This window comes from Dermacentor variabilis, chromosome 1, assembly GCF_050947875.1.
Source record: "Dermacentor variabilis isolate Ectoservices chromosome 1, ASM5094787v1, whole genome shotgun sequence".
Taxonomy (NCBI): domain Eukaryota; kingdom Metazoa; phylum Arthropoda; class Arachnida; order Ixodida; family Ixodidae; genus Dermacentor; species Dermacentor variabilis.
The window spans coordinates 37,875,737-37,896,835 of record NC_134568.1 but is presented as its reverse complement, the minus strand read 5'-3'; the positions used below and the strand labels follow the sequence as shown (position 1 = coordinate 37,896,835).

General features: G+C 44.9%; 1 protein-coding gene across 1 annotated transcript; it reads left to right on the top strand.

The window, feature by feature from the left end:
- The first annotated feature begins 5,660 nt into the window (after positions 1-5,660).
- Positions 5,661-20,785, top strand: LOC142576567 (uncharacterized). Its single transcript, XM_075686746.1, has 6 exons — positions 5,661-6,048; positions 9,336-9,415; positions 10,695-10,805; positions 14,419-14,526; positions 19,376-19,501; positions 20,670-20,785. Exons 1-5 carry the CDS (start codon positions 5,948-5,950, stop codon positions 19,480-19,482), a joined length of 507 nt encoding a protein of 168 aa, XP_075542861.1. The 5' UTR covers positions 5,661-5,947; the 3' UTR covers positions 19,483-19,501; positions 20,670-20,785.
- Positions 20,786-21,099: the final 314 nt, after the last annotated feature.

Here is a 21,099-nt window from a genome sequence, read left to right as displayed (position 1 = left end):
GTAATGCGTTAAGCATTGAATCAATATAGCGGAACAGTGTGTTGTCACCGTCAAAAGGAGCTATGTATAAGGCGTGTACTGCTGCTGGACTCCACTTTCAGGCTTCCCTAGGAACACTCGGCGCCATCTAGCGGCGTCGCCGTGAAGCCTGCGCGTGGCCTCCGAAATGCATGACCCGCCGGTACTTGCGAACGCTGAGAAATGCCCCATGGCGGGCAGCCCGGACTCCTCTGTCGCGCTTCTTTCTAGACACGGTACGCCATCTAGTGGCGCTAGCGAGAAGTCCGTACGGGGCCTCTGAGACGAGAAGCTTGGCGTGCCGGTGCCTACGAACAATGAGAATTGTTCGAGACGTAATTTTGGGCTAGTTGGTTCATATCGGTAGTAACATAGCGCGAGAGAACACAAGGGACCAGACGAAGAAGAACGACACACATAGAGCGCGCACTAACAACTGAAGGTTTATTCACTGGATGCGCAGAATAAGTACTGGCAGAACACGAATAAACAGAATATAGGAAGATATAAGACACATCAAAGAGCATCACATGGTAAAGCCTACTATGCGTGAAGAACGGTTCCTGTAAGGAATCTGACGTCTTTCTCTGAGAATATGACGAACAGCTTGCTGACACAAGAATCACCCAGTTCTTTTTATCTCTAAGGCTTCAACGCTCTCCCTTGTTAGCTATCTGTTGATTTTAATATGACGCTAATTTGAACAATACCACGATGGCCAGGTAGAATTTCCTGATCACAATAAAAAAGAAAGGGTAGATATTGATTCATGAGGTTTAATGTCCCAAATCAAGACTGTGGTTTTGAGTTGTACCGCAATGGGCATCTCGGGATTAATTTTCACAGCCAGCGGTCCTTTTATCGCGTACCTAAGTATACAAGAGGCGTTCTTGCAATTCACCCTCATGAACATGCGGTCACTGTAGACGACAATCGAAGCCGCGATCACGTGCTCCATAGCAGAACGTCATAGCCACTCAACTATACGGCGGTAATGTGGTTAAAGAAATGGGACAGCACAAGATAGAAGAGATACAGATGTGAAAAACAAATGTTAATATAGATCATACGAGAAGGAAAAGTTCATTATGAAGAATAGCAAATAAGTCTTAGTATAAAAGCGTGCAAAGTGGAAAAGCTAGTAATTTATTTCTATCAGAAAAAAGAAAGAAATGAAAATGACCAATATATTATGAAAGTGATTTTTGAATTAACGTAAACAAAAATTGCCAGGTTCCTAGCAAATCATCGGTAAGAGCTATTTACCAAGTGATTTTTGTAGTTCGGGTAGGCCAGCACAGGACTCTGAGAATTGTCGAATCTCTTTTCACTGCCACCCGCTGATTTAAACTGCAATAATCATCACCCTGCAACTACATCACATCGAACCAAGGTACATCCTGACTGCGTAGGTTCTTTCTGGCGTTCGTGCTTACGGGAAGATGTCTTGTCTTTTATGGAATTTTGTGTTAGGTTTCATTGATCACTCTACCTTACTTAACGAATGACGCCCATGCTCATTGTACTTTTCTTACTCGCCAGGGCGCACCGGCTAAGAAGACAGCCGATTTCGGTTGCACTTAATGTGACATAGATGGTAATAGCAATTGGCTATAGGGTACAGATTTCCGGTGAATAAAGGAAGGACCCCATTATCGCTGCTGTACGTATATCACAATTACACTTTTCCCGCAATACCTGTTTATGGAAATACTGACTAGGTGCGTTTCATTGAGCTTGAGTTTCTGCGAAATGGATGCGCCTGCAGAAATGTTGTGCAGGAGGGAGCTGGACGTCCTAACGATAGCGCTTTTCTTTTCATTATTGTCACTCTTTCACAACAAGCACACTCGTTAAGCAAATATATTCTTAATGCTCTGGTTGTATAAGCGACTGCCATCGAATGGCTGGCTTACTAGAAGAATGCAAGAAATAAAATAGAAAAGAATAAATCAATGAAAATTTTAAAGACAGAAAAGCGCTCGTTTGCTTCGCTTTGGTCGCATAATAAGGAATCTCAGTAGGCCGAAAAAAATAATACCCAGACCCAACCCACGGTGCTTCTAATAAGCCGTGAGCTGCTGTCGCACATTTTTACTGCGGTAGCAGTGAAGAGCTGGAACCTGGCCGGCCTGTTCTTCCTTTCCGTTACGCCGATGACGGTCGTTATTGCGTCGCTGTTTCCAGGGCACCTCGTTTCTCTGAGCTTTAATCTTGCTACAGGGCGAAGAAAAATCAGACTTTGGCACCTGAGACTATAATGGATGCGCCTGCAGAAATGTTATGCAGTACGGAGCTTGACGTGGTAACCATAGCGCTTTTCTATTCATTATTGCTGCTCTTTGACAACAAACACACTCGTTGAGCAAATATATTCGTACTGTTCTGCTGGTATAAGCGACTGCCTTCGATTCCCTGGCTTACTTTCTTAAAAATGCCTTCGACAAGCAAGGTCGTTTAAAAAAGATGCCCATTAAGGTTTATCAGGTCGTGCACTGCAAGCCTCAAGCAAGAACGAATGCTCTTTGCACGCAGGGCGAATGACCTAACGCTCATGCCTGACTGCGAGCGCTTCCGACACTGCATTATCGCGCACCTTTGGTGCTTTGTAATTAGTATGGGGTGTATGCTGGTCGCACAGACAGTGAGAGTGGAAGCGCCGGTGCATGTATTTCGGAGCCAAGAACAGGCACTAGTGCAGCCGACAAGGACTATGTTTGCGTTGTAAAGAAGTTTTTTCTTCTTGAGAATATGGTGGTGTCCGCTGTGAAAGCCTGCTGCTGTCGCAGTAAATTAGCAGAAAACAGCATGAATCGGTCAAGTCTGCTTGATATTTTTTGCCAGAGCTGCAGGGAATATTTCAAGAATGTTTCAGTAGGAAATGCACCTCACATCCTATTTACTTCGCGTTAACACGACTTTTTTATGCAAGCCGTATGCTCGGTCGCGGCATTCTCTAACGCCTCCGCCCACCGCCTAGGAATAGCCGCCACCCCAGCGTGCGAGCGCTGCGGCGAAGAGGAAACCATCGGGCTTATTCTGTGCCAGGCCACATTATTGTGCACAGCGATGGCACACGTCTACCGCTGTGCTTAGCAAGTTCAACGACTGAAGTCTGTTGAAAGAGACAGCCTTCCAACGTAGACGTCACTCTGTATGCAACAAGAAGACTGTTAAAGCACGGTTGTGTTTTTGCACTATACTGGGATTAATTAACGTATAATAGCACCTCCTACTTTTTATCTCTCGTCTCCTCTTCCCTTCTTTCTAACCCCCTTTTCCCAAACCCACGTGCAGGGTTACGAACGGGAGACTTGCTTCTGGTTAACCTGCCTGCCTTTTCTATATCTCTTTCTATCTCGCAAGTACAGAGCGTAAATGAAAATTCAGGCTAATTAGAACGATTTCAGAAAGTCAAAGGGTCCGGTGTCCCACATCGGCAGCGTGGCTAATAATAAGATCATCGTTTTGGTGCCTAAAACCCCAGAACCTATTCGTTTAAAGTCATTGGGGATTTTCACACACTGGCATTTTCACAGCTATAACAAGGACGGCACTCTTTGAATAACATTTCCTTTTCTCAGGTCATTCTGAGCGTGTTACGGTGTCATGTATAGTTTTTTTTTGTGACGGCACGGCTTCTGTTTCATTGTTACACATTTATTTTAGAGGAAGTCACCCATTCTGTGAACCGGTCGCTATGTGAATCTTGGAATAAATGTTGCGACGCTCTTCAAATGGTACCATATTATGCAATAAGTGCTACACAGAAGAGGGAAGAATCGAACTTTTGCATAAGTCAATACAGCGGTTCGCGCTACTCAGCACACGATCAGTGGTTCCTGCTTTCAACAGAGTAAGTTCCTCGAGCCGTCTCTTCCGGCATTTTGCTGTTTCGTTTTCCGACTGACATCATCTTGTCAAGACTGCAGTTTACACAGGAATGGATAGTCTCTATTTATTCTCTTCTCCGCCAGCGCAGAAGCAAAAGCATGCTCGCCTTCCAGTGCTGTTTCGCCCAATTACAGGCCATTTCGCACATAAAGTAGAACAGACGGCTCAAAAAAGAAAATACATACGCATGCGTGCCCAGGAAACCATTCTTGAGCAATGTTTCTTTCTGGTGTCACTTTCACGCTATCGAAATTGAAAGAAGAGAACGCTTCTGGTCTTCTTTTCGCTGGGGCAAGAATCTCATTCCAACTCGTCACGGGCACAAAAAAATGTGCCCGAAATGAAACGTGGGTCATGTACACGTCGGAGGAACTGCTGCGAACAAATCGCGCATAGGAATAACGTTCAAGACTACTGCTCGGAGGCCTGAGAAATGCGATTTTTTGCGGCAGCACGTATTTTCATTGACAAGATCCGTTGAATGCACATACACTGTGATCGGGAACGCGAGCGCGTTGCTCGTGTTTGTTCTGGGAACAAGCCGTTAAAGCGCCAGGCGCTTCGGGTCACGACGCGTGCGGCAAGTCTTGACCTGGTTGATGCCGGCTACTGATCGTTGCTATGAAGAGCGCCGCACAAAAAGCGTTGTGGTTGGAGGAAAGAGCGTACATTTATTGGCTCCTTCCCATTAATAGCATCGCGCCAACCAGGAAAGAGCGCGTCTCGAAAGGTTCGGCTCCCGAGAACAGGGTTTTGTCACCAGTGCGTGTGCCAGTGGCTATGTTCTCGCAGCATACGGCGCGAACCGGAAGGAAGAAACATCCAAAGAAAAGCGAAGAAGAAAAGGAATGGAGCAAAAGAAAAACAAACTCAAACAGGGGGTTGGGGGGCACTCGTATTCGGAAGACGACACCAGCTGCACGCATTGTGACTGCTCTCGGCGAGCATTGAAATCTCCTTAGTGTGTGTGTGTCTTCATTCTGCCTTCGCCTGAAAGGCCTGCCAGGGGACAGTTTGAACTGTCAATGAGCGAAGTGCAGCAGAAAATAAACTCGCATCTACGTCCGGAAACAATGCCGGCTCGACGAATGGTCCTATTGAGGCACGAGAGCGGTCGTATTTCGTTAGTGATTTACGGTGGCTGCCATCAGGCAAGTACTTTCCTTGCGCGGTATTTGAACGCGCCATGCTTAAAGTAAAAAAATAAAAAAAGAGAAAAAAGCAATACACAAAGCAAACCAAGTAGTAGTACAAAGCAGATAAAGTGAGACCCGTGTCGTCTAGTTGGACATCTTTTTTCTGTCCCACGGAGTTTTCTTCGATACGTTTCCTCTTGTTGACGGCGTATGCTGCACACAAGAGAACACGATGACGGTAGCAGGCCTGAGATGTACACTCGAACGGCTGTGCTCGCAGGTAGTGAGATGGAGAGAGAGAGAGAGAGAGGAAGAGAGAGATGTCGAGCAGACTGGATGAAGGGAAATATGATGAAGGCTTGAAATTTCCGCATAGGAGATCGCATAAATCACTTAACAGGGCGCACAAGCAGTAACAAAGTTTGTCTGAAGTGGGCTGTATAGTAGAAGCGAATCGCCAAAAAAAGAGATAGACGCGCAAGTAATGTAAAATAAGAGAATGGCTAAAATAAAAAGCGCAAAACCTACAGAGTGAAATTACACTGACGCTAGCTCTTCTACTTTGCCAGTTGCACGAGCGCTTCGCATAGTTTGCCTTGCGGTACGCGGCGTGCGAGTTGGTTCGGGACTCCCGCGAAAAGAGGCCCGTATTTCTAGCTTACCATTGGCTCTCCTCCTCCCCTCCTCCTTTTCCTCTCGCCATCGTGTTCGTCGCTCGTCGTGGTGCCTGCGCCCGTCGCGAGCACGAACAAAAGGCACCATCTCTTCTCGCGAGCCTCGACCTAACGCACTGGGAGAGAGTGCACGAAATTGCCCGTATATATTCGCATAGCCAGAGGTGGGAATCGCAACCGTGACACTCCAAACCCTCCGCGACCGCCCACCGCTCTCAGGCAAGCATGGAGCCGACAGCGAGAGCAGGATTGATCCACGTCCTTCTCGCACTGTCCTGCGCTACGCTCGCCTTGGCCGGCGGCTACTATCCAGGCAAGAAGAGCCGGTACGTACATGAGCACCGTTTTGGCCTTGTGGGATGCACATGTGTTCGAGTCAATTAGGCAGCGTTCCCGCGTTGCAGTGTGCAGTACGTGTTAGGTCAGCCATTCGTGTACAGTTCGTGCTGCGTGTGTTCTGTTCGTTTTCCTCGTGCTGGCAGATGCTCACAGATCAATGTTAAAGACGTAAGAGGCCTTCGGCATGTTTCCAGAAAGGCACGTGGCTTGCACAAGTGGCGCTTACTACAAGTTTACGCGACATTAACGAAAGTGGCGCATCGAAGCGTTTCACCTGAACTCTAATTTGAGTGTACCGTAAGCGAGTTCGCGTTGTGTTATCTTGAGAAGTGGTTCATAAATGCAGAGATAAGAGCCAGGAATTTTTCTCAATACTCAATAGGAAACACTGCGCAGAACGTGGAAATGTAGCGTGAAGCTTAGAATGCGATAGACGTCAGAGGCGAATGGCGCTAAACGTTTACGGAAAATGACGAAAACGCTCAAAATTGGTTTCATTGAATTTAACATATTGTAACTTACAATTTATACTGTTGTAGCCGACTTCTTAGGACGCTGTAGGGACCTTTAGGTCATTTCAGTTTGCGGTAAACTTTACGAAGTGCGGTGACCGTCAGTGGGTGCTTTGCCGCATTCACGTAGCTAATGTTTAATGTTAAAATAGCACAAATAGAAAAGTAAGAATGCCAGTGTCTCCAGAATGTAAGATTTTCTTCAATGCGCCTAGCACTTTGAGGACGCGAAAAGCATGCGCATTTCAGTGGGTCATAGGCTTCCTGGCAGGAAAACAGTGAGCGGAGAGTAATAAAGAAAATAAATTCACGCAAGATTAGTATATTTTACTGTCAAGACAAACCCCAAAGAATGCCAAAATTTTTATATTGTAGGGTTTAGGCCCTTGAATATTAAGAAAACAGACAAAATAGGTCATAGCGATTAGAGCAGCAGCAAAATTACGCCTTCATAGCGAGGCGCCACTTTGGAACAAATGCGAAAATTAACATAAATTACGGGGTTTTACATGTCAAATGCACGTTGGGATTATGAGTCACGCTATAGTGGAACACTCCGGATCAATTCTGACCCCCCGGAGTTCCCCCTTTAATGTGCGCATAAATTTTAATACATGAGCAGTTTTGCATTTCCCCTCCATCGAAATGAGGCCGCCGTGGTCGGGATCGAACCCGCAACCTCGAGCATAGCAGAGCGACACGAAAACTGCTAAGCTACCGCGACGGGTTTTTAAAATCGTTCTCCATAGGAAGTGCTTTAGTCAATGCACACCAAGTGGCAGGTCGTGTAAGCAGAAAAAAAGAAAAAAACGATTCGCGGAAACAATTTTTCGTTCATTTACGTAATTCCTGGTGGCATTAATGATAATTTGACCGAAAAATACTAGAGTTACCAACAGCCATGGCATGGTAAATATAGAACTATACGGGGCTGACATCCCTTCGGTGGAAGTGCACCAGACGCTTGCCAGATTGCAACTGACACCGAATGGCAAGAACACTTGATCTATCGTTAGACATTTGATTTTTGACGTTAGTCAGAAATAACGCGCCTGAAATGCCTGGTTTGACGTTCACTCACAGTGTAATCAATGCACACCGTGCTGATCGTGCACTGCCGCCGCAGGAGGGTTTAGCCTGGCGTTCGAATCCGGCGGCTGCTGTGCCTGGGGATCTTTTGCATTGTCACTGGGGTATGGCACCACACGCCCAGCTAATAAGCGTCGCTAAGGAATGCCACAGAAAGATATCAAGCTTTTTTGCTTGCTATGTAGGCCCCTTTGGAAACACAAGTGTTGCAGGCAGGCGTGCAGCAGACCCGTCTTTGAGATCGAGAAGAGCGTCCCTCTAATGAAGGTAGCTCGGCGCGACCTCAGAATGTGTTCGATGGTTGCTGTCTCGTTGCAAGAGCGAAGACGAGGGTGCGCTGCGTCTTATAACCATGCTTCTGTGCAGGGAGATCATTACAAGATGCAGTAGTGAGGTCTCCTTTCGAGAAAACCGCTTGGTTGCGCAGGGGTCATGTGGGGGCACCCAAAAAAGAGCCGAAAACGAGCCCACGTGTGTACATTTGTAAATTGGTTACTCCTCGGGAAGTTGGCCTCAGGTGTATGTCAGACTTCTACGCATGCAAGAGCACCATAATCGTCATTTCCAGCGATACCAATGCACAGCTGGATGTTATGCATTACCGTAAATTCAGTACTTGCCACTCGTCACCGTCAAAGCACCTCGAAGAAATTTGTAACTACGAAAATGTAACCATGAGCACATGCAAGAACCATGTTAGGTGCCTGCTATTGCGAAAATTTACCTCGAAATGAAATAGAACATTTAGTTGTCATCACTTCATACTTCCACCTAGTCCAAGTGACGTCCTTGAATGCTACGATGACAATGTTTTTATGTGGCACTGAGCCTATTCTCTAAGCATTAGCGAAATGTTTTCTTTGATTCTGCCGGTAACTTTAATGTTTTTTTTGCGTAACTTGCATATTTAATGATTTTTAATGCAATATCTCGCCTTGCAGTTGACATTATAGTGGGCCGAACCTACTTGCAATCAGGTGAAGCTAATGGATTGGTTAGACCCAACAAATGAAGGTATACGTGCTTCCCTAGCTACGATGATAAAAATATATTTCCTTGTTTCACCAGATCTAGGTCTCTGCTTAAGGTCCATGAGGAAGAATATTCCCACAACTGTATTTAGGATACCGTTTTGTGCAGCGAGAAGTGTGCAGCGACAAATGGCTCGCCGATTCTCTCTGCACATAAGTTTAAAAAGTTATTTAAAAAGTGAGTTTATAGGCTGATAAAGCGCCCTGCTACGCCTCACGTCATCTCACCCCTAAAGAAGAAGCTGCTCGGGCACTGAAACGTCGGGTCAGTAAAATTAAAAGAAAATTTCGTTCCAGTTTCTTTTTTCTTCATTTAACTTGTTACTAACTAGGCAGATATCTGCCGAATTCTTACCCTTGGAGTACAGTAGTAGCTTTACGGGCTTTTAAGGTCTGCAAGTGAACACGCTGGTTACACGTTAGCGCATACTACTACACGCATAAGTCATCGAACACTTTACCGTATACGGCAAGTGTTGAACGAAAAAAAAAATAAGCGAGGTTTTTTAAATTTTCATTGTTGCCTGCAGTTATCTAAACAAGGGCTTAAACACGATTAAGGTGAAATAAAGCAAAATTATAACGCCTTCTTTATCTTGGTCGCTAAGAGGTATGCGTATTTTTTCTTTACTTCCACTGTAGCGGAGGTGGCCAACACCAGCAACAACAACAAGTCAAAATGCCCCCAATAACAAGAACATGGCACATGACATCTGTGTCCGGTAAGCGGATAATTATCATATGTCCAGTGTATTTTGATTGTCGGGTAAGCAGAACATTTCAGGACCATCATACTTTCGTAAGAGAAGGGAAAGGGTTAGTTGCATTAAATTCACGATTGCTGAAATTCATCAGGAAGCCAAATTTTCTTATTTTCATGGCAAACATGTTTGTCCTCAACGCCAGTTGCTATGCTCTTTTCCGAGTATTTGGAATAAACGGCCAATTTACTAGTGGGACCAGCGAAAAATAATTTGTACGTAGCTGCACGAGACTTTCCTATGAGCTCTGAGCAGCTTGAGTTTCTATTCCTAAAAGCTTCACCAAAATCACCATTGATTTAGATGCTAAAACGTGCAAATATATTTAAGCTTATCCCAAAGCGGCTCTCGTGATAGAGCAAATGGGCTACGTAGAGTCCCTGGGTAGGTGACAAAGCTAAGCAAGCTGCAGTAAAAGCAAAAATGAAATTGTGCTTTTGAGGGGAAAAAAAGGGGGGCGGGTGCTAAACGGAGGGAATCACAGGGAAGACATAGCATTGCGCCTTTCTTGCTACCCTGCACTGATATGCGTTGTTTTGGGAGATTAAGGGAAAAGAAAAGTTAAGTAATAAAACCAGAGAGAGAGAATACGCGAGGGGCGTACACACAAGGCAGCGCTCACTAGGCGTTAAATGATGGGACTGTGGACCGGAACGCCGCAACACTATAGTAGTTTTCTGCTTAAACGTCGCTAGAAACTAGGGCCCCAAGGTAGACCTGTGCAAACAGTCATGTATGCATAAACAATGGACATTGGCGTAGAATTTCGCATCCTAGAATGAGGACCGCTAACAAAGGCTCTTTTGCTGAGCACGAGTTGGAGGTCTAGCTGGTTGAACATTCTTTGGGCCGCCAGGCAATATAGATAGAAAAAACACAACTTGAAAACGCACGCTATGCGGGCGTTATGTTACTGTATGCCTTGCCGTTCTGCCCAAAGAAAGTATGCCTGCTATAGACACGCACGGCCCAGACAGTTGTACGCGGAGCCAGAACGCATTCTTATCAGAAGTAAACAAGCATTAATGAGAACAATACTTAGTGGCAGGTGCCACTGAACTGACCGCTACTGTACAAGCCCTGCTCTCATGGTGACCAATCATTACCCTAACAAATTCTCTATTGCACACGGTGCTCTGTGGCATATAGCTTTAAATGAAGTAGAATGCAATCGTGTTATGGTAGTTCCGGTTTGTCGCGCCCAACGCACAGCTTTCGATTTGGTCATGCGCGTATGCAGATTGCAGCCTGGAGCGATGCCAGCAGATCTGCGAAGAGCACTACGGCGCCACCAAGCTCGACGTGACCGGGCGTTGCGACGGTGACGGCTGCAACTGCGAGTATCGTGAACGTAAGAAAAAAGTGCTCATTCCTCGTGGCAAAGACACCGGCTTTCCTGTTTCTGACGTGGCTTCCTTCCTATTAGTGAGCACGCTAGAGAGGATAGATTTCTGAGACTCACTGCACCTGTTAAGCAACTAATCGCAATTTCTATACCCCTCTATGCTACGGAACATATAACGCTTCAGGAATACTACCGACCTTGGATGACAGTGATTTGCACAATGAATGCGTCTCTTGTCAAATGCCGCCGAATTTTATCAGAGACAAGAAAACCGTCCTATTCAAGGCGCATAATACTGTATAAGGTTTAAGGCATTAGCGTCAGCTATGTTATTGAGGTGGCTACTTTTGGCATTCCGAATGACGCACAAGGCGATTCGTTAAAATACGGGTTTCATTAACATTTATAGTTATATTCCAAGCTACAAATACAAGCAGTTAAGCGGCCAAAGGTACGAAAAGTGAGATGACGGCAAAAGGCTGGTGCGTGCTTCTAGCTTTGACCAACAGCGGAGGCGCCATGACTTTGGTGTCCTGCTGCTGAGCACAAGGTCGTACGCGTGCTTCGAGTCCAATTTAAACAACAACCAGGTGAGCAAATTAATCCGGCGCCTTTCTTTACGGCGTCTCTCTTCAAGCCCCAGTGCTTGTTCGGGACGTCAAACCTCATCAATCAATCACCATTTACCTTTTGTTCGCGCGAGTGGGCGAATTCCCTCACTCTAATTTTATTGCTCTCACCATGCCGTCCGCTCCACTAGCGAGTTTTTATATGCCTACTTTTTTTGTTACGGCGTGACACCAGCCGCTTCGGCGTTCCCATCCATTCGTGTTGTGCGGTGGCTCGCTGAATGACTGTCCGCTTGCTCTGCTGAGTTGCGAGTAAAGTGAGGAAGAAACCGGACGCCGCTTGAATGTCTTTGTCGTGCCCGGTGCTTGGTAAAAGTGGTGCGCTGATCATTCGTGAGATACGACTTTGAGGTACGGCAACGAGGCGTGTGACCAAAGTCTTTTTTGGGAGAAAGGAAGATGAGGTGGAGGTAAACCCTTCACGAAACCCGGCTGACGAGTTTTGCAGACACGACTGTCACGTTCTCGTCACAGTACACCACTGTCATTTCCATAGTTTACGTGCGATGCGCAAGAAAAGATGAAAATACCGCGCAGAATTAACTAACACTGGACAAAAACAGAGGAGCCTCAATCTCGGAGCTAGCGTGTTGAAGCAAGCTTTTTTGCCTATTATTAGTCATTTCGAATGTCTGTCTTCGTATGACCTTTTTGCCGTGCCAAGAATGGCCTTTTTTGGAGTTCTCATTTCGTTTTGGGGGGGGGGGGGTTCAAGGGATCTGCGTGGCATCTCACTGCTACTTTCTGAGTACTTTCGTCGAAATAAGAGGCTTTCCAGTGCACGTAGAACGATAAAAGACTTCGAAATAAAACTTGGAGCAAAAAATCCGAGAACACCTAAGCACTTATGAGTTATGAGTGCGAAAGCATTACCGTCGAATTCAACGGCGCTGAGCACTTCTTCGAGGTTTGTGCTGCGAATAATGTACCATAGCGGTAGTGCTGCCCGAGCCAGCAAGCAGCAGCAGCTTGCAGTGCCAACACCCCATGCAACATCTGGTGCGCAACGCTGCAGCAGGTGTTCCCTACCGAGGCGTTCCCGAGCCTGCTCTGCCAACACCTCCTAGATAGCACAAGGCCTGTGCACTTCGATCCATGATGTCATGCTACCTTGCCCGACTGCCATAGAATATAATGGGGATGCTCCCGAGTAAGCAGCGGTGATTTTGACGGCCCCACTTTCCTCACACTGGGCTTGACATTAGAAATTTCGGCCCAAGTAACATGACGTCATAGAGCAGAGTGCGCAGGCCCACCATCGCTCTGCTTCGTCGAGGCACGCTCATGACGTAGCGTCGCATAGAGTGACAATGCGAGTTTAGATGCCTTTCGCTGCTACAGACGACAGGCGCGGGCTTTCTTGCTCAGTGAGCCATTTGACGCTTTCTCATCAAAAGATGCATCAAGGTAGCCCATAGCTATGTACGGAGCAGTAATAGCGCATAATTAGCCCAAAATGGTCGAAATTAAGCCCGAATACGCTCGTTCAGGCTGTGTGCTCCTAAATTCGGAACCGGAAGGATAACTTTACTCAAGGAAAAATATGGACCGATCACAAGAATAGCAAAGTCTAAAAATGTGGGCCGATCCCGATGGTAGTGCAGTCTCACTAAAAAACCCAATGGTAGTCTAATGCGTCCAAGAAAACATTTTCTTTCTTCGTTGTTGGCCATTGTTGCCGATATTTTTTTCTCTGCGAGACGATGCGAGCTTCGGTTATAAAAAAAATTAAGTTGGTGAGTAGATGAATTTTAAAGACAAAATATCGACTTCATTGTAACTTATTTTAGGTGAGCGCCAGGATACAAGAGGCACCAAGGCCAACTTTAATATATAACACTACTTGATCACCGTAAATTGGATGCACAGAAAAAATTAATTCCTCCGAAGCTTAGGCAAAAGCCTCGCATTTAAAGTTTTGATGGACAGTGGTTTTTTTTATTTGCACATCAATTCATTAAATTAAAATCCCCATGTCCCAACAGAGCCGAAATTCGCCTCTGTCATGGAATCCGTGTCCGGTGAACTTTGTGGCCTGCTGCACCTGGATTGTCGAAATTGAGACTTAATTTTTATTTGGCCATGTGGCTTGCATCGCAGGTTTGGAATTCGGCATGCCGTGCGTCATTAAAACAGCTTAAAAGGCCCCAGAGCTCCTGATTATGTACGAGATGTTCGTATTCACAGACCCTAACGATAATGCATGCATACAAGCGCAAAAGGTAAAAAACAGGCTGTTCTGATGGAAACGCTACTGAATCCTGCGAGTTTGTCACAGTACACTTTCATGAACTATATAAAGAAAATATTTGACACACTTCAGGGCAGTATCTAATACAATCAAAGTATGCCGGTGTCCCGGAAGAAATGCTCCATGATGTTGCACCCTCTCCGTTGTGTTCTCTTCGATGGTCGTGGGCTAGGCGAGTGATAAAATAGCAGGCGAAACAATGACGCTAATATTCTCAGTCTAGACGCATGCGTGTTGAGTGTGGAGGGCTCTGCAAGACAGATGCTGGGTGTCCACATCGTCGCAACGAAAAGATCAAACTGAGGATGATGGACGTATGATGCAGCACGTCAAACTGATATATGCCTAAATGCGTCGGTGCTACATGCAAGTAGGTGATGCAAGAGGTACTTACGATGACAACCCATTCCATGAAAGAAAGGTTACTTGTCACTTTTCCTGAAGTAATGGGCCGCATACAATTGCTCTTTGAGCACCCATTACTGACAATCAACTCAGGCGAGCTTCCGCATTAACTCTTGCCACTGAGTGTGCTGTCTTTTTCGTTGCCCATAATACCGAGGTGCCCAGGGACCAGCTGGAATGCCACTTTTTTGTTTTTCGTCAGCATCTTGAGTTCAGAGTGACATAGGACACTTTAAACACAAGCTTGATCCCTTAAGAAGTTTCATGCTCTTTATGTAGGAAAATTGGTAGCGTACAAAGGGCCTCTACTTACTGTGTTCTTGCAATTCCCCAGCGTGCAGGCAGATGCCATGCTACCAAAGCTGTCTGAGGACCAAGCGCGGAAAGCTGAACCTGAAGGCGAACTGCATCAGACACGAGTGCTTCTGCAAGTGGGACAACCGTAAGTGCAGGACCATGTCGCATTCTGTACAGAACCACTCAAGTCGGGTTTTTAGTGTCGTCTAAGAGAAGTATGAGTAGGTTATATGTTCTTGAAGTTGATACCATATATTTATGTGCATGTCTTTCAACATAATTTGTTATGGATGTGTTTCAACCAGGAGATTTATATGCTCGTCGTCTGAAATATGGAACGAATGGGTTTATGGCGAGATCAGTATCTCTCTGTGTTTGGGCAGCCAGTGAGTGCAGGTGGGGCCGCTGCCACAGTCGACGTGATGTTTTCTTCTTAAACACTATAGTTTTGACGCTGTAGTTGGCCACGTAGCTTCGGAAAGCTTTACATATAAACTGCTAGCGTGCGTGCGTTTCAATCCAGTCGTAAGTCGGAAAACTTTGCTCTCAACAGTGACTCTATATTTGAATCTTTGCGAGCTTCTTTTTTTTTGTTTGATCGTAAATGTTCTAATTGTGCGCCTTCACTTACGTAATTGGTAACGCAACTAAAGCGTTAGTAGTACTGTTCAAACATTATTTTATATTTAAGGCCGTCGTCACAAGTCGTATTGAACAAAAGTTAATACACTAAATATAAATAATAAAGCTATGTTATAGTTGCCTCAAAAATGAACAAAGAGCTTTCCTTCTTATTCGCTAACCATGAGTTCACTGTACTTTCTTAAGTGTGTTTGACACATGGAACATAGTTGAATGGCTCGAGCTGCACATTGTCTAAATGCTGCCTTTCCAAAACATAGGAACGAGCAGTCGCTGGGCATAGTAGACATGGGCCACCAGAGTGAATTCAGGCCCTTCATTCTTCTTTCGTTCTGCAAGCCCAGCTTTTCCTTGTGCGCTACGAACCAACCTACATATATACATTCCGTGTGACCGCCGCAACGGTGTCTAGCTTATGACATGAAAATGTCGTATTGGAGTACAAGTCGCAGATTTCAGGTTTAGTGATGCGTCAAATGCAGCAGTTTCTTCGGTTTGACTTCTCTTCACACCGGCCTTCTAGTGACAAGGTCTATGGCCACATCGAGAGATATCGTCTACCTCAGAGAGCGCATATGATTTAGCATGACCGGCGGCATAGACGCGTCAACTGTATTCATCACCACTGTGCCTTCAGATCCTATACGTCGTCCTTTGCTATTTCCATTCTATACTGAAGGCTAGCCGTCAAGAGTCTAGCCATCGGCCACAGCAGCGACTTTTCTGCATAAAGCGCGATAATTATTTATTGTAACCAGTTTACCTTAAGACGTCGGAAGCACACAAAAAGCAATAACGCGTGACCAACGCAAGTGAAGATAAGGACGGGAAAGAGCTTATGTTCAGTAAATAACGCCAAAGTTTTAGGCGGGACTGATCGGTTGGGTTTTAGGTGTCTTCATGAGGAAAAGTTTTTAAGGAGAAGATTATTGGACAAGCTTCTTCGGTTTTGCACATGAGGTTCCTGCGGATATTGTGATAATTTATGTGCGCCTGTGACGAAGGGAACGAACTTCGATGTAGATATTACGACGCGATTGGGAAAGCCGGCCATTTCCCGAATCCAGTAACGCTAAATCATGTGCGTTGTCTGAGGGAGACGAACCCGCCGTGGTTGCTCAGTGGCTATGGTGTTAGGTTGCTGAGCACAAGGTCGCGGGATCGAATCCCGGCTACAGCGGCCGCATTTCGATGGGCGCGAAATGCGAAAACACCCCGTTACTTAGATTTAGGAGCACGTTAAAGAACCCCAGGCGGTTTAAATTTCCGGAGTCCTCCACTACGGCGTGCCTCATAATCAGACAGTAGTTTTGGCACGTAAAACCCCATAATTTAATTTTTAATTTGAGGGAGACGATATCGCTCGGCGTGAGCATAGACCTTGTGAATAGGAGAAGGCCGATGTGAAGAGTGTTGAGAAGTCAAATAGAAGAAAGCTGCTGGATTTGACGCATTACTAAAGCTGAAGTCCGCGACTCGTGCTTGAATATGACCTACAGCCACCGGCGAAAAACAAAACAGAACCAAACAACAAAACACTTTGCTAGCTAGACAAAAAGAAAGAGTCGTGCGGAATTTCGTACGTAACAGCGTTATGGATCTGCAACTAAGTACAACTTTCATTCTGCACATTAACAGGTTCTCGGTGGCGCAGTCATCGTCTCTTTTACATTTATTTCTTTTCGTTCTAATTTTCCTTCCACCTTTTTTCCACACAAGTCTTCAGCAGCTGACAAAAATGTGGTTCTACAGGACGATTTTTACGTTTTTTGTTCGGCATAAATCTTTCCATTTTCTTTTCACACAGGTTGAGGTCTGAGTGGTTTATTCGGACCTGTTTTGCTAATGAACCGATATCTGCAGACTAGCAATAAGATAGCGTGGCGAAAACGCTGACTTATCATTTATGGCATCCAACGCGTTAATCAATTTCGATAGCGGAATTTGTCAGTGCAAGCGATAAAAGGATTTATTTATTTATTTATTTATTTATTTATTTATTTATGATACCATCAGGGTCAACAGACATTACAGAGGGAGGTGGTCAAAATACAGAAAAACTACAAAATTTTAGCTACAAGAAGAAGCAGCACAATGTTTCTAATTATGCAATAAGAGTTATGAAGAGGCAGAATACATGTTACAAAAATACTACATATACAAAAAGAAGTCCAGTGTTTCTAATTACACAATAATAGGTATAAAGAGGCCGAATACAACAAGATGTTACAGAGCATTGGCTAATGAAGTCACAAATTTTTCATGATCTGAAATTGTTACTACCAATTTGGGAAGGCAATTCCAATCATTTGATGTGCGTGGTATGTAGGACTGTAGGAATGATTCTGTTTTACACCACGGAATGCCAACTTTATGAGCATGATCTAGACGGTGCGAAACGTAATGGAGGGGGGGGGGAGTATTAGTAAATCGCGCAGGTAAGAATCATGATACAGTTTGTGAAAGAAGCTTAAGCGAAGCATCGCACGTCGAGAAGCAAGCGTAGGTAGTTTATCGTTAGCTTTGATTGCCGTGATGCTCGCGATTCCATTGTAACTAGAGAGTATAAAGCAGACCGAATTATTCTGCACCATTTCAAGCGAATTTACCAAATTATTTTAATGCGGATCCCAAACCGAAGCGGCATATTCTAACTTAGGGGGAATGAGTGTTCTATAAAGCATTAGTTTGAGAGACGAAGGCGATTCTGCAAAGTTACGACGAAGATATGCGAGCATGCGATTAGCGTTGTAGACAACATGAGAGATGTGAATATCCCATGTTAGATTGCCACTGATGTGAACTCCGAGGTACTTATATGAAGATACGCTGTCGAGTAGTGCATTATTTAAGTGATAAATGGGTAAACTAGTAATCTTTTTAGACATCTAGACACTCGCATGAATTTGCATTTTTTAATGTTTAGTTCCATAAGCCATGCATTGCACCACACAATGGCTGCGTTAATGTGAGCTTGAAGAAGAGCGTCGTCGTTTGGACCTGTTATTTCTCGGAGAATTACGCAATCATCGGCAAACAAATGAACGGATGAGGAAACGCAAAAAAGAAAATAGTAAATATTAATCGTTAATATTAATATTAACCATTAATCGATTAGGGCAAGACGTCGTTTTAGGAATGGTGCAGTTTAGAGTGGGGAGAAGCACAAATATAAAGACTAAAAAGGGGGAAAAGATAGGGCGGTCAATCACAATAAAAAATACGGTTCGTTACCCTACACTAGAGGAAGGGTAGATAGAAAGACAAGAAGGAAATGGAGAGAGAGACACCGCGCACATACATACGAGCACAGAAGTTGGCGTAGGTTAACATGATTCAAAACTAAAGCCGTAACGACGGCGCAGTGGTATGTTTGGTGATATTCAGTAATGAACGCGTAGGGCGTGAAAGGAGGCCACAAAGTAGGCAGACAACAAGCGAGCGCTTCGTTGTTGTTAGTATTCTTTGTGGTGTCTCATGCTTCATACGAAATCCGTTTGTGATGGGCTGTCGCCCCTAAGAGCGTAACATTAGATGCACTGTTACTTTGGTGTGTTAGGACTAAATAGTGAATTTCTGTGCCATTTCGCGGTTTCCAAACGCATCTGTGGGTGTTTTGTTTTTGTTCCCCGTAACAATGGTGTATCTATTACGTCATTTTTAAGTTTTTTGTAAGCTGTTATATTCGTGTTTCGTAACGTTATTACTGCAATTTTTTTTAGTTTTCAGCGCTCGTGAAAGGAGAACAAAATTCTTCGACAAACACTTGACTACACAATTCGCGCCGCCCATACAATCAGATTCCAAAACAATCGCAAGCCATGACAATCGAAACAAGCGCGAAGGAGAGCAAACTAGGCAAACCAAACAAGTGCGAGCGAGAGCTGACGCGAGCCGACGATAGTACGAAACGAGCGGTCCGGCTAAGACCAGATACGAGTACGCATCGAGTGGTCGAACGGGTCCGCGTGAAACCAGTTTCCCGCGCGCACGTCACTGAAGGTGCCGCTCTCATAGGTGTCCGCCGTTCGCGGCTCGTGGCTTTTTTTTATCTGCGCTCCGCGCTCGCTCAATCATGCTTCGCTGTTGTGCTCGTTCGCTCGGATACGCCGATACCGACGCCCACACTCGCCGCCGGAACGGGTGCCTAAAAGCTGCTTCCTAAAAAAAAAAAAAAAGTCGTCCGTCACTACAAAGAAAAAAAAATGTGTCGCTACACAGACAAAAAAGCCGCTAACTCTAGTGACAAAACTACTAGAATGTAAACACTGACTGAATGTAGAAGATCTCTCGGGAGGATATTCGAGTTTGGATATATTTTGCTGTGCATTCATAATGCTCTCTCCTCGCAGACTGCATAGCTTCCACCTGTGAGGCCTTGTGCCTTAGGGACCACAAGGGAAAGGAAGGAGTGAGGGGACTTTGCGTCGGCGAGGACTGCAGCTGCAGGTGGAACTGAATATCAAGATAAAAAAAGAGTAAGGTCCACGTGAAGCAATCACTACCACGATACTAATATATTCATTCGTATAAGATGAAGCAGTGGGTCACGGTGCTTTTTGCCTTAGACTTCTTAGCGACTGAATGCAGACGTACTAGGAAGGACATGCAACGAAACATGCCACGTTTACAGTCGCTGGCACACAGAACAAATGGCCCGGTGTTGAAAATGTTGGAAGATATATTACCCTTCCAACACCCATCAGAACTTAGATTTGATATCTAGATTTGGGGCCGTATTTTGCGAGGCTTCTGTTCCCCTGATTCTATTCAGATGAACAGAACCATCCGCCCCGCTGAGTGCTCGATCCTTGCGGTAGCTGAGGAACTACTTTGGACACGCCAATTATGAAGGGCTAATGAAATAAAAAGCGGAGACAGCCATGCAGACATATGGCCTGTGAGAGACTAGCTAAATAAAAAAAAATTATCGAACGCGCCACATTTGGCCTTTCTTCATATAAATAAATAAATAAATAAATAAATAAATAAATAAATAAATATGCAACAACTTGGTGATGAAAGGCACCACAATGGATAGGGTTCCGTTTTATTTATTGACCAGGTGGGCTTTGTGCCGTGCACCTAAATTCGGTACAAGAGCTTTTTCATGTACCAACCATTGGGATGAACACTTCCAACAAATTGGGTGTTATTTGTGCATTACCTTGAAGGATTGGTGACTCCGTTAACTCTATCATTGTTAATCATGCTGTACAGTGGTAACCTAGTGAATTTACCCATTACTACTGCTAATGCATTGTTGTAGAGGCATCTGGGTAGGATACAAAGAGAATCACTTTCCATTACCTCGTCTGAGCCATTTATTTCTATAGCCGAAGGTTTCATGCCGGTGCGTTTCTTGTACAATGTGCTTGTCTAAAAGTATCTCGCATGATATCTGCAGGATCTAGTTGTATACATATAATATGGCATACACCAAATGTAGACGTACGTGCATCTCGAAGGTCTAAAGAAGCAACATCATTCCCCAAGCTTTGGCTCGTCTTTCTGTATAAGACACATTTTAACGTGAAAGAAAAAAAAATGGAAAAGGGGGTTTTCAAAGCGTGCTCATATTTGAACGTGAACACGAAAATGACCGAGTGCTACGTAAAAAGCAATGTGTTTTGTCCTTCCGCGCAGGCCATCTCGCTTGCCTTCGTGCCATCTTCAGGAAAGAAGCAAGCGAAGAACTTCCGCTACAAGTCTCTCTTACGCTCTGTAATGTCTGTATGCTCAATAAAACTTATTTGCGATTCTTCCAATCTCTCAATGTCGCTGTCAGTTCTCGCAAACTCTCAAATGTCTGCTCAGCAGGTTGTTGCTTTGCACAAATGAAATTCACCCACTTTATTTGTGCCGCTAGCCGCTTCGTTGATTCTTGAAATAAAGCTTCAACTACAAATAAAATACCTGTAAATTTGTTTTTTTCCTTTAAATTGTATGGCGAAAGTCCCGAAATCAGTGGCGCCTCGAAGATAACTTTTCTTTTTGCACGCTCATAAAAAGGAAGAACATATTGCTGCGACGAGTATTTAGTCCGCAGCTGCTGGACGGAAGCGCTCGTATTATC